Source organism: Arachis hypogaea, chromosome 8 (assembly GCF_003086295.3).
Source record: "Arachis hypogaea cultivar Tifrunner chromosome 8, arahy.Tifrunner.gnm2.J5K5, whole genome shotgun sequence".
NCBI classification, from domain to species: Eukaryota; Viridiplantae; Streptophyta; class Magnoliopsida; order Fabales; family Fabaceae; genus Arachis; species Arachis hypogaea.
The window spans coordinates 39,340,165-39,352,544 of NC_092043.1; the positions used below are offsets into that span (position 1 = coordinate 39,340,165).

The 12,380-nt window shown below is 35.0% G+C and overlaps 1 protein-coding gene across 1 annotated transcript; it reads left to right on the forward strand.

The window, feature by feature from the left end:
- Nucleotides 1-282: 282 nt before the first annotated feature.
- On the forward strand, nucleotides 283-3,544 carry LOC140174731 (uncharacterized). Its single transcript, XM_072200236.1, has 5 exons — nucleotides 283-964; nucleotides 1,353-2,005; nucleotides 2,095-2,182; nucleotides 2,296-2,454; nucleotides 2,562-3,544. The coding sequence occupies exons 1-5, from the start codon at nucleotides 283-285 to the stop codon at nucleotides 3,542-3,544; spliced, it is 2,565 nt and encodes an 854-aa protein (XP_072056337.1).
- Nucleotides 3,545-12,380: the final 8,836 nt, after the last annotated feature.

A 12,380-nucleotide genomic window follows, 5' to 3' on the forward strand; every position in this document is an offset into this window, starting at 1 on the left:
ATGTGATTAGGAGTTAGTTATGCTGAGTTGTCAAGTTTGTTAGAAGGATAATTAGTTGTTAGAAAAATATGTTTCAGCTGTGACTATAAATTCAAGAGAAAACTACTCTGTAATGTAGTTTTTCAGAATCAATGAACTCAATTTCTTGTTCTCTTCTCTTCTCTTCTCTCTTCTCTTCTCTCTGCTCTCTACTCCCTTTCTCTCTCACTCTTTGCTCTCTTTTCAGATCTAACAGAGTTTTCTGATACCTTCTCATGGTATCCGAGTGCTAGGTTCTGATCCATGGCACTACCAAGTGAAATTCCAGCTTCCGCAATTGTGAACCCTAGAACAACGATCAACACCATCGCGTTCAAGCTCGATGAAAACAACTTCGTTCCATGGAGACGTCAAGCACTGGCCTTCATAAAATCGAATAAACTCAAGGAGCATCTCGATCCAAGAAAAGTACCGAGGAGATATGGATTTGAACAAGATCGATTGACAAACACTGAAACGAAGGAGTTTGAAGCTTGGGAGCAAGAGGATCAATTCTTAGTCTCGTGGTTCTTTGCCTCAATGGATCCAGAATTTACTCATCAGTTGGCTGAGTGTGAATTTGCTTATGAGATCTGGTTCAAACTGGAAGATTATTTTGTAAAAAGGATGAAATCAAAAGTAAAGCACCTGAAAACACAAATTAAGACCATCAAACTTCAAAGATCTGTAATTGAATATATGTCCAGGATAAAAAAGGTAACAAACTCACTTTCTGCATTAGGTGCACCTCTTACTAGTGAGAAATTTGTCGAAGTAGTAGCTCAAGGCTTAAATGAGGATTACAGTGCTTTTATTACTATGATAAATTCAAAGGCTGATGAAATAACTGAGAGTGAGGTGGAGGCATTATTAGTAGGACAAGAAGAATTAGTTGAGAGATTTAAAAAGAATGTACTTGGCACTATGCATGTAAATTTGGCTCAAGGTTTAGAATCAAAACTGCAAGAACACCACCACAATTACTCTACATATTCACAAACATGGCATTACTCATAGGCTTAGTTGTCCTCACACTCACCAACAAAATGGTAGAGTTGAACGGAAACACCGGCACATAACTGAAATGGGTTTAACACTATTCTCTCAAGCCTCTTTGCCCCTAAGATTTTGGGATCAAGCCTTCTTGACAGCCACTCATCTCATTAATCTACTACCCTCATACACTACAGATCAGAAAACACCATTTGAGCTCCTCAATCACAAAGAACCAGACTATTTGTTTCTCAAAACCTTTGGATGTGCATGTTATCCACAACTTAAACCCTACAACACTCATAAATTTGATTTTAAAACTCACAAATGTCTTTTTTTAGGTTACTCCTCTCATCATAAAGGGTACAAATGTCTCTCACCTTCCGGCAAACTCTACGTTTCTAGACATGTCTTATTTGATGAATCCGAGTTTCCTTATCAATCTCTCTTCTTCAATCAAACTCCAAAACTGAAATCTGTTGTCCCACACCTCCAAACTATCACATCTGCACCATTGCACCTCATTCCATCCCACACTATTGTCCAACAAAACCATCTCAATGCCCAAGCCACATCTCCAATTAGTACTTCCAACACCACTAGCCCTCTCATACATGAAACACCTGTTCCTAACTCAGATGCCAATTTACACCGTCAAATACTAGACCCTGCACAACAATCCCTTTCCCAACCATCTTCACCGTCCTCCACACCCTTAGCTCAACCTGAGTCTTCTGCCAATATTAGTGCTGCTCATAACTGTCAATTAACTGATGATACTGCTATGACTACTTCTACTTCTGTGTTTCCCTCAAGTAATGCAGGGTTAGCTGAGCAGCTAGAAAGAGGACATGTAGCTCTGCCCACTACAGCGCCTACTCGAACGCATCCTATGGTTACTAGAAGTCAGGTTGGAATTTTTAAGCCGAAACTGTTCACTGCACTGGTTTCGGATAATGTTGTAGACCTCACACAAGTTGAACCTTCTTCAGTGGTACAAGCACTAACCTCCACATTGGAAAGCCGCAATGGATGAGGAGTATGCAGCACTTTTGAAGTGCAAGACATGGAACTTGGCTGAAGAGTCACCAACAGTTGAACCAATTGGATGTCGCTGGGTATTTCGCATCAAAAGACAGCCATATGGGACAATTCAGAAGTACAAAGCGAGGTTGGTCGCAAAGGGATTTCATCAGTGAGAAGGTTTGGACTATGATCAAGTTTTTAGTCCAGTTGCCAAGCCTACAACAGTACGCACATTGCTGTCTATTGCTGTTTCAAAAGGATGGAGAGTGAGGCAGTTTGATTTCAACAACGCATTTCTCAATGGAGATTTACATGAGAAAGTGTACATGGTGCAACCTGAGGGTTATGTACTTGGTTCTGGCCTTGTGTGCAAATTGGAAAAGGCCCTATATGGCTTAAAACAGCTCCAAGAGCCTGGTTTCTGAAGCTAAGCAGCACACTTAAAGGATTTGGCTTTGCAAGTACAACCTCAGATCCTTGTCTCTTTGTTCGACACAGTAAAGCTTCAACAATCTATTTTCTAGCATATGTTGATGACATACTGATGACTGGCACTAATCAAACTGAAGTTGATGGTCTGATCCAACAATTAAATAAAGTGTTCACTCTAAAAGACTTGGGGGAAATGAATTTTTTCCTTGGAATTGAAGTTGAAAGAACTAAAGCTGATATTCTAGTGCTAAAACAGTCTAAATATGTCAAGGATCTGTTAAAGAGAGCTGAGATGTTAGAGGCTAGACCCGTTACCACACCAATGGCTAGTACCTTAAAGCTTGATACAATAGGTACAACATTTGATAAGCCCTTTTTGTACAGATCCATAGTGGGTGGGCTGCAATACGCCACCATCACTAGGCCTGATATTGCCTTCTCCGTGAACAAAGTGTCCCAATTCATGCATGCTCCCCTGGAACAGCATTGGAAGGCAGTAAAGAGAATCCTTCGCTACCTGGCCGGGACAATTGAGTTTGGGCTTGAAATTCACAGAAGCAGCGACTTCAGAATCTTAGCATTTTATGACTCAGATTGGGCAGCAGATCCTGTGGATAGACGATCAACAACAGGGTATTGTATATTCCTTGGGGTGAATCTCATAAATTGGTCAAGCAGGAAGCAAACGGCTGTAGCCAGATCAAGCGCCGAGGCTGAGTTTAGAGCCCTGGCTGATGCCATGACAGACACTATGTGGCTGCAGAAACTCCTCCATGAAATGCACATACCGGCTGGACTTCCTCCAACATTGTTTTGTGACAATCAAAGCACAGTGCTCATGAGTCAGAATCCAATTCTGCACAGTCGATCGAAACATTTTGAAATTGATCTCCACTTTGTTCGACATAGAGTTGAGGACAAGCAGGCATATGTAGTCCATATTCCATCTCAAGATCAAATTGCAGATGTTCTTACCAAGCCAGTGAGTCATGATGCCTTCTTGAAGATTAGATGCAAACTAAGACTAGTTGACCAAGCCAAGCTCAAGTTGAGGGGGAATGTTGAGGATAAATAAGAGATGAAACTAGCTGTAGTGTGAAGCATGTGATTAGGAGTTAGTTATGCTGAGTTGTCAAGTTTGTTAGAAGGATAATTAGTTGTTAGAAAAATCTGTTTCAGCTGTGACTATAAATTCAAGAGAAAACCTACTCTGTAATGTAGTTTTTCAGAATCAATGAACTCAATTTTCTCGTTCTCTTCTCTTCTCTCTGCTCTTTACTCCCTTTCTCTCTCGCTCTTTGCTCTCTTTTCAGATCTAACAGAGTTTTCTGATACCTTCTCATGGTGAAGGTCCAACAACTACTTTTCTCTTGGTCTATGTAGATGACATCATCATAGCTGGACCAGACAATGACACTATCAAGAGAGTTGAAGCAAAATTGAAGGCAATCTTCAAGTTCAAGGTGCTTAGTGACTTGAAGTTCTTCCTTGGTTTGGTGTTGGCAAAATTCAGCAAGAGAATTTTTTGTTTAAACGTAAATACACACTTTTACTTATAAAAGACACAAATTTCTTGGATTGCAAGCCTGCTTCCTCTCCCCTGGTTGCAAATTTAAAACTATGTGCACATGAAGAGTAGACCTTAGCAGATCCATCTCCCTATCACAGACTCATACTCAGATTGATGTACCTTACAATCTCCAAATCAGATATCATTTTTGCTATCGCCAAACTAGCTCAGTTCATGTTTGATCCTCATGTCCCTCATCTTAATACAGTTCACGAAATTCTTCAGTACCTTAAAACAGCTCCTGCACAAGGCATTTTATTCCCAGCAACGAACATGTTCAACCTGTCTATTTAAGCTAATGCTGATTGGGATAGTTGTCTTAGTACAAGGAGATCAACAACTAAATATTGTGCCTTCCTTGGTGATTTGTTAGTGTCATGGAAAAGAAACAAATAAAAAATAGTCTCTAGAAGTTCCATAAAAACTAAATACAGGACTATCGCGAATACATCTTGTGAAATGTGTAGTTGTTTAGATTGTTAAGGTTTTTTCACATTCACATCGACGCAGCCATGCTTTTTTGTCACAATATTTCAACAATTCACATGGCAACTAATTCTATTCTGCATAAACGTTTTAAACATATAAAAATGGATTGTCATCTCATTCATAAAAAAAGGTGACAAATAATACAATAAAGCTAGGATACATTTCTAACAAGCACCAATTAATAGATATTTTAACGAAGGCATTTCTTCCCCCTCATTCAAATTTTTTATGGCATATATGACATATATATTCTACTTTGAGGGGAGATATTAGTATAGCTGGATTATTTAATGAAGTTAGTTAGAGTAGTTATATTTAATTAAAATTCAGTTACTGTCAGTTAATTTTTTTCTCAAAGTCTCACTTTTTCTTTGTACTTGCATATATACATACAAGTAGAATTTGGATCAGAATAACTAATTCATTCCTTTCTCTCAACTCTTCGGTCTCTCTTCCTCACTCCCTTCAAAGCAATTCTATCTTCTAACATAGTTTTTCAATTTAAAATTGCATGAATTTAATTTTTTAATATACGGATGTTGTTGGTATCTAGAAGTTGGACTAACATAAGAAAAAAATTGACAAATGGGTGAACACTACTCCGAGGTGGGTCTTTGTTTTGGCATTGAAATTGAAATGGGGTTGGGTGCTTTTTGCATTGTGGTTTATTATTGTCTTTTTGCTTGTATTACTAAAGTGACGGCTATTTATACTTGCATAATAAAATTATCTTCATATTTTATTGATTTAATAGTAACTATTAATTCGTATACTATATTCAAATTGAGCACTTTAAAATGTTACCTCATACACAATAGTTATCTAAGCTAAAGTTTACTATAGTGTGTTTTCTTTAGTTTCAACAAGGATCATAATGAGTATGATTTTCTTTGAATAATGATATACCAAATGTTACTTTAGAAAATAATATAAGATATTTATATAGAGATTATGTTTATCTTAGACTGATTTCTATCAAATAGTTCAGTTTGTTAATAGGTTATGTAATTTGTAATGGACACTTGTATAGTCGTTACTTCATTTGCAATGTTAGCTTTTGCTTGCAACGTGTTATTTATTACCAAACTCTATATATTAAATTATATTCTTTTTCTTATAGTCTTTATTGGTGTGACTTTATAGAGTAAAATGGGCTAAATAAAATATATAAAATTTTGATTTGACACTCGAATTTTAATTTAGTTTTTAAAATTTTAATTACCTTAATTTAATTCCTAAATTTTTTAAATTTTAATCACTTTAGTCCTTATGGTAGTTTCGATCATAGAGTCAATTAAAAAATTTAAAAACTAAATTGAGGTAATTAAAATTTCAAAGTCTAAATTGAGATTCGGACTTTAGAGATCAATAAAATAAAAATATAATCATCCTAGATGTATATTATTAAAACTATCTATTAATATAGATTATAAAATATATATTAGAATATAAAATATAAATTAAAAATAAAATAAATTATATATATTTATATAAAAATTTACAATAACTAGTTTTAATAATTAATTTTAATGTATAAATTATATTTTTAATAAAAATATTATGGGCCAAATCTTTAAATACAGTATTTCATTTTGCAATGTGATGTGTAATTATCGAAGTCTATAGTCTATTAAATTACATGTCTTTCATAATTCTTACTGGTATGATTATATAGAGTAAAAATGAGTTTAAGGAAGCAATCAGCTTTGCTATTAAGCTAAAGTAACAATGATATAAATTAGAGAGAATATTCATTTCGATTTTTTATAATTTTTTTAAAAGATCATGAGAATTTAAAAAAAAATTCTTTTTTGTTTTTGATCTTTAATTTTGTTAAAATTAGTTAATCCTTTTGTTAATGTTTTTTTCTTAATTTATTAGATCGTGCTTATGTGGTACGTTAATTGGTTGATATGCTTATTAAGTACCAATTAGGATTGACAGAACTTTTTTTAGTTGGAGGCCTAGTTTTCTTTTGGGATAACTGTTATGGGTCGTTTAAAATTTTTCTTTCTCTATTTTTTGTTATTTTTTTATATACATTGAATAATTTTTTGTGTAAAAACTGAGAAATATTAGTAATTTTAAATTTTTTTACTTATAGGAATTGAATATAATATTTACATATTAATAAGAATGACATTACTAATTAATGTTAAATAAGACAAGTTTTAATTAATTTTGGCTAACTTTTTTATTACTAAACTTTTTTGTTGTTATTTTTATTAGTCTTATCCATTTATTATTAATTATTCTAAGGGAAAGTCTAGGGGGCCAGCAATTCTATTGAATTTTGGCCAGCATGTAATTAGTAGAGAAATGTGAGCCATTGGATGAAATCTCATACCAATCTCACACCATCAAATCATCATTGATGGTTAGTTGATGGCTAACAATCACAAAAGTTGCTGTCCCCCTAGCATTGCTCTTATTCTAAAATTTTAAAATTTGAATCTTTAATGTTATATCTACATGATTAATTGACTTATATATTTTTATTTATTGTATTTATTTTAGATAAAATATTATATCAATTTTTTTATTATTTATTATAAAATAGAATATACACTTTTTCTAATAATAATGAATTTATATGAATTATGGTGATTAATTTAAATTGGGTATACCTAAAACTTAACATAACCCAAATTCCATTAATATAGTATCTTAATAACTTTTTTAAACAATAATGAAAATATTAAAAAAAATACATCCTCTATTCAATTTTTATAAATAAAAAATTTAAAAATCACTAACATTTCTCAATTCTTACACAATAAATTTAGTTATTGTATATAAAAAAACATAACAAAATAAAAAACTTAAAAAATCCTTGATAATTATCCCCAAAAGACAACGAAACCTCTAATAAAAAAAAGTTGTCAACAAGACCTTGTCAAGGTCAATGGAAGAGAGGTTGATCTCGAGTGTTAGAACTTAGAATTGAGCCTTTAGATTCTCCGTTAGCTCGTCCATTCCCTCAACTACCGACTCCTCCAAGCTAGTATATTATTCCCTCGTCCTTGCCAAATCCTCTTTCAAATTCAGCTTCTCCCAAAAAATACAGGTATAGCTCTCTTCGACCTTCTTCTGCAACCTCTCGGCCATATAACAAGCCGGCTCGGACTGCTTCGCCCTTTCACGAAGCTTTGACAGGTCAGGAAAAAAATTTCTTTATCGACTTCCAATTCTGACTTGATCACCCGAAGAGAAGCAATTTCAGCCTGAAGGTCAGTCACCTCCCTCTAGATAGAATCAAGCGGAGTTACTTCTAATTATTTCAAAAAGACTGAGCACACCCCAGCAGTCCGAATATCTCCCAAAAAAAATACCTCCAAATATTTTTTAAGAGAAACATCATCCATATTTATATGGCTATAAAGAAGGATAAACTCCTCACAAAAGGCAATCGCATTGAAATCTTTGTCGTGGACGCTGCCCAAATTAGAGGAAAGAGTTTTTCGTTCTCGAGAACCCTGGTTAGAGAAGGGTGGCACAGGGAGAACAGTTTAAGGCAGGGGTTCTGTGTTCAAAGGTGGAAGAGAAGGGAGGACAATTCTTGAAGATTGAAAAGAAGATGAATCCGACTTTGAAAGCGAAGAAGTGTCACCTGACTTACCAGCCTCCTTCAGTTGGATGGCCCGAGGCCCCGAGTAGCGACATTATTTTTGGCCTGCCAAACTCTGTCTAACGCATCTAAACCGTTGGTCATCTTCATTACAAAGGACAAAAACAATAAAAGAAACTTAGGTTTCATAACTCAGACACAACTAGTAAAAGTGTTCGTCAATGAAAAGCTAACTACCTAATTCAGTACGAACATAGCTTCGCTTTCCTATAAAAGAAAATTTTGGTGTCAATATTAGGAGTTCAGCTCCAACACTCATGAAACAGGGCTATTACATACTCCTCTATTTCGTCTAAGTTCTTAAGATTGTATTTGATAATGTTAGGGATCTCCTCCCAGTATAGGCTAAACACATGCTCATCTCTTTCATTTAAGAAAAAAGGTCGGACACCCTCCCCAGATCGAACCTTAAAAAAATAGTTCTTAAAATCATAGAACAAATAGTTAAAAATAGAGAATACCTTCCTCCCCTGAACAGTTCGGAAAGAAATCCAATACTACTTTTTAAAACTAAATGGTTTGGTAATTTGGAAAAGGTAAAAGAAAATCTTGGAAGGCAACGAAAGATAAAACTTCTAACTAATTAGCTGATAGATTTTCATGAAAATGTAGGAGTTAAGTTGAAGTTGAGAAGAACAACTCTACAAATACGAAGGATTTCTAACTCAAAGTAGGAAAAGGGAATACTTACCCCCAACCTAGTAAAAAAGCACTCATACATGAAAATGAAATGACGCTCCAATTTATTAAGTCAGGAAAAGCAAATTCTATCCTCAGGATCGGGGGCCACTATTTCATATTTTTTCTCATCCTCTCTTTCTCTACAAAGTCTATGTTGCCTACAAAATGTCTCTATATACTTCTTATCAACTACGAGGACAACAAAAAGAACAATAATGTCTACCTAATCTAAATCAAAAAGAACTTTAGTAGACGTGTAGAGGACTACTGAGCGAGACATAAAAGGTTATATCTACAAAATAAAAAGAAATTCATCACTGATGGTTTATCAGTGGTTAAGAGAAGAGGGGTTGAATCTTAGCCCCTTTTTTGCTTAATAACTCCTGCTGTCCTTCAGAACACTTTAGGATATATTTTTGTTTTTGTCTCGTGCCTAGCCAAGAGACTTTTTCGTTTTGTCTCGTGACCAGTGAGGATATATTTTTCAGTTTTGTCTCCTATGCAACAGAATCAGAGATGGAGTAGAAGAGAGAGAAAATTACACCAAGATATATCTTGGTTCAGCTGCTAAGTGCAATGCAGCCTACATCCACTCTCCATCACGACCAATGATGGAATTTCATTATAATCATCTTTGATTACAAACATCAATTCTCCCTAAGAACTACCCTTCCTATCTTGGACAAGTCCAGAATCTATTCCCAAAACTGAACTTAACTTGGTAACCCACCAAGCTTTCAAATGCAAAGTGCTAACCCAACTTGCAAGGGGATTCTCACATAATCATGAAACACAACACAGATGTACAAAGGACCTCTAAGGACATCTATGGCTTTTTCTTTTAATTTTGTATACTCTGACTTTTTCCGTTCTGTGGCTTTTTCATACAAACCTCACTGTTTGTCTTTTTTCATGAGACTCAATACAGATAAAACTAAACAGAAAAATACAACATGAAAAACATTGAAGGAGAAAAACTTCTGTTAGCTTGGGTAGATATGAGAACTCTGTGCTTTCACTCTTTTCTTCTTTCTTCAAGCGCTGGCTGTTGTCCCTTATTTATAGAAGGGGAAGCCTCCAAGGTTGAAGCCCTTGAACCGAGTTAAACTTCTTCTTCTTCATGCAAAAATCGGTTCGGCTAGAGAGAGAGGAGAGATAACCGAATGTAAAAACTAACATGCAATTACCTTTGTGTCTTCCCTTCACACCAAACTTCATCAATCCGGGCCATCCATCTTGACTTGCACTCCAAGAAGGATTCCTAGCCCTTGATGCGTTCCTGATGCATGACAGCTCCTCCTGCTCCACTTTTGCTTTCTCTTTCACGTAGACTCCTTAGTTACCTTCTGTGATGAGTGAACACAAAGCAGAGACGAGCCATGCCTCTGAGATCTTCTTCCTCTGACTAAGATCATCTTCCTCTGACCGAGATCATCTTCTTCCTTTTTTGGTATGGAGAGCATAATCTTACTTCACCAAATCTTATCCCTTTTTTGGTGAAGATCTTAGCCACAACATACTTTTTATTTTCTTTTTCTTGCCATCATTACAATAGTCTTTAGCTTGCTTCTAGCTTTTTCTTCATCACTCTGATAGCTTGCAAAGACTTCCATATTTTCTGTGAAGTGACCGAGAGTGAGAGGAGAGAGTAGAGAGAGAAGAAAGAGAAGGAAGAAGATAATTCAATGGATTTGAACAAATAAATTAAACTGAATTAATTTTCTTCCTTTTTTGCTTTAGGTAGCGTGCAGCACTTAATGATAGAAATCAAATCAATTGCTATTTCTCTCTCATGGTTTCAATGCAATTAAAGCAAGCTTAATAAATTTGAAATCCACCACATGATGGAATCCGTTGGAAGCATTCCTTGCTTTCTTTTGTTTTCGGATCAAGCAAGCTAGTTTCTAGCAAAAACATTAACTTGGGCTAATAATAATTTTGTCTAGCCCAATTAGCAAATCATTGTTTCAGCTACAAGAATAAAGAAAATTTTGTATCAATGCTGAAAACATTTTTAATGGGCTTGCTGTATATTTCTTTTCTTTTCGGTCCAACAAGCATAACAATTCAGCCACAGCATATAACAGTTTTGTAACCAAGGCTGATCCTTCTTGACACATTGGACTAGCAATTTTTGGCCCAATAATAGAGTCTGTATAACAAAAAATTATTAATTAGTAAATGTGAATTAAAGATCAAGTTAATAATTTTGCAATTAATTATGTTAATAATGTTTGATCATCATTTATTAGAGTTTTCCAAACTCATCAGTCACCACAAAAATTTATGAGTTACAAATCGGGAACAACAACACCAACAATTGGACACTTAGAGAAGTCGGACCATTCCCAACGATGAGACATTCAAACCACCCTAAGCAAAAACACAAATGAAGCAATTCAAAATCAGCATCATTCCAGGGACAAGGAAAAATTCTTAGTATTCAACAACAAATCCAAATTCTACAAATTCTTGCAAGTTTTCACAAATAATAACGAAGGTTCACGATAATCAAGACGATGAGCATAAATAAAAAAAATGTTTTCACTTCTATGAACATGTATCAAGAAGCCATATCTTTAGGAAAGCAGTCTTTTGCAAGAAACATCAAAACAACAAACAAGGAATATCAATCGGAAATGGCAAAAAATAAAAGAAAGAAAAAACTAACTTTACTGAAGAATAGGAGAAAGTAACTATGACGGCAGCACAAGTGAGCAATCCCCAAATGTTTTAGACAACATGAAACAGAAAATCAAACTAGAATTGAACTCCAAAATAGAGAAATTCTAAAAAAAGATCAATGAAAACAAAGAGCAAGAGAGATTTCGAGAGAAATGACGCAAGTTTTCAGAAGTTGAAGCGAAAAAGAAGAAAGAGAAAGTAATTATGTTATATATAGCCACTAGGGGTAAAATGGTACATTTATCCCTCATTTAATGGCAAACACGATTATCAAGGTAATTGAAAATATGCGCTAATAATTATAAAAAGACGTAACGTTTAAATTCAAAGACACGTCGAGTACCCGACTTAGCCCCAAGAAAGTCGGTATACCCGACATGATGAACTAAAAGCTACAGAAGATCAAGATCAACTTAGAGATGCTTGAGCCCAACCTAAAGAAGCTCGGTCTCAAATAGGGACACTGTTTTTACCCTAACCCACAACTTAACCAGGTCCAAAATGGATAAAGCCCAAACAACACTCTACTATTCAGATCTTCATTACTACTTACCCAACCTTATAAGAGGTCGGACACGGCGACATGGGCCTAGCCCTACTTATCTAAATAAGTAACTAACTCTTTCAATATCTCCTATTAATCTAAAAGGGAGATCTCAACAACCTCCATAACCAAAGAAAACGAGTATCCACCATCAAAGGTGGAACTACTCTAAGAAGTGGTTATTAACTCTACATTTACGCTTCTAAATACTCCGACACCCTCAGGTATTCTTCGAACTCCACCTTACTAAAAACCTGCCTAAAACTCTTACTAACTTAAGTATTAGAGTCCCTTGTAGGTACCATCCTCTACCT

Coding starts and splice junctions, on each gene's coding strand:
- LOC140174731 (XM_072200236.1), top strand. CDS start 283: ATGGCACTACCAAGTGAAATTCCAGCTTCCGCAATTGTGAACCCTAGA. Junction 2,183..2,295: donor ATTCAGAAGTACAAAGCGAG/GTTGGTCGCAAA, acceptor CTGTTTCAAAAG/GATGGAGAGTGAGGCAGTTT. Junction 2,455..2,561: donor AAAACAGCTCCAAGAGCCTG/GTTTCTGAAGCT, acceptor TCTATTTTCTAG/CATATGTTGATGACATACTG.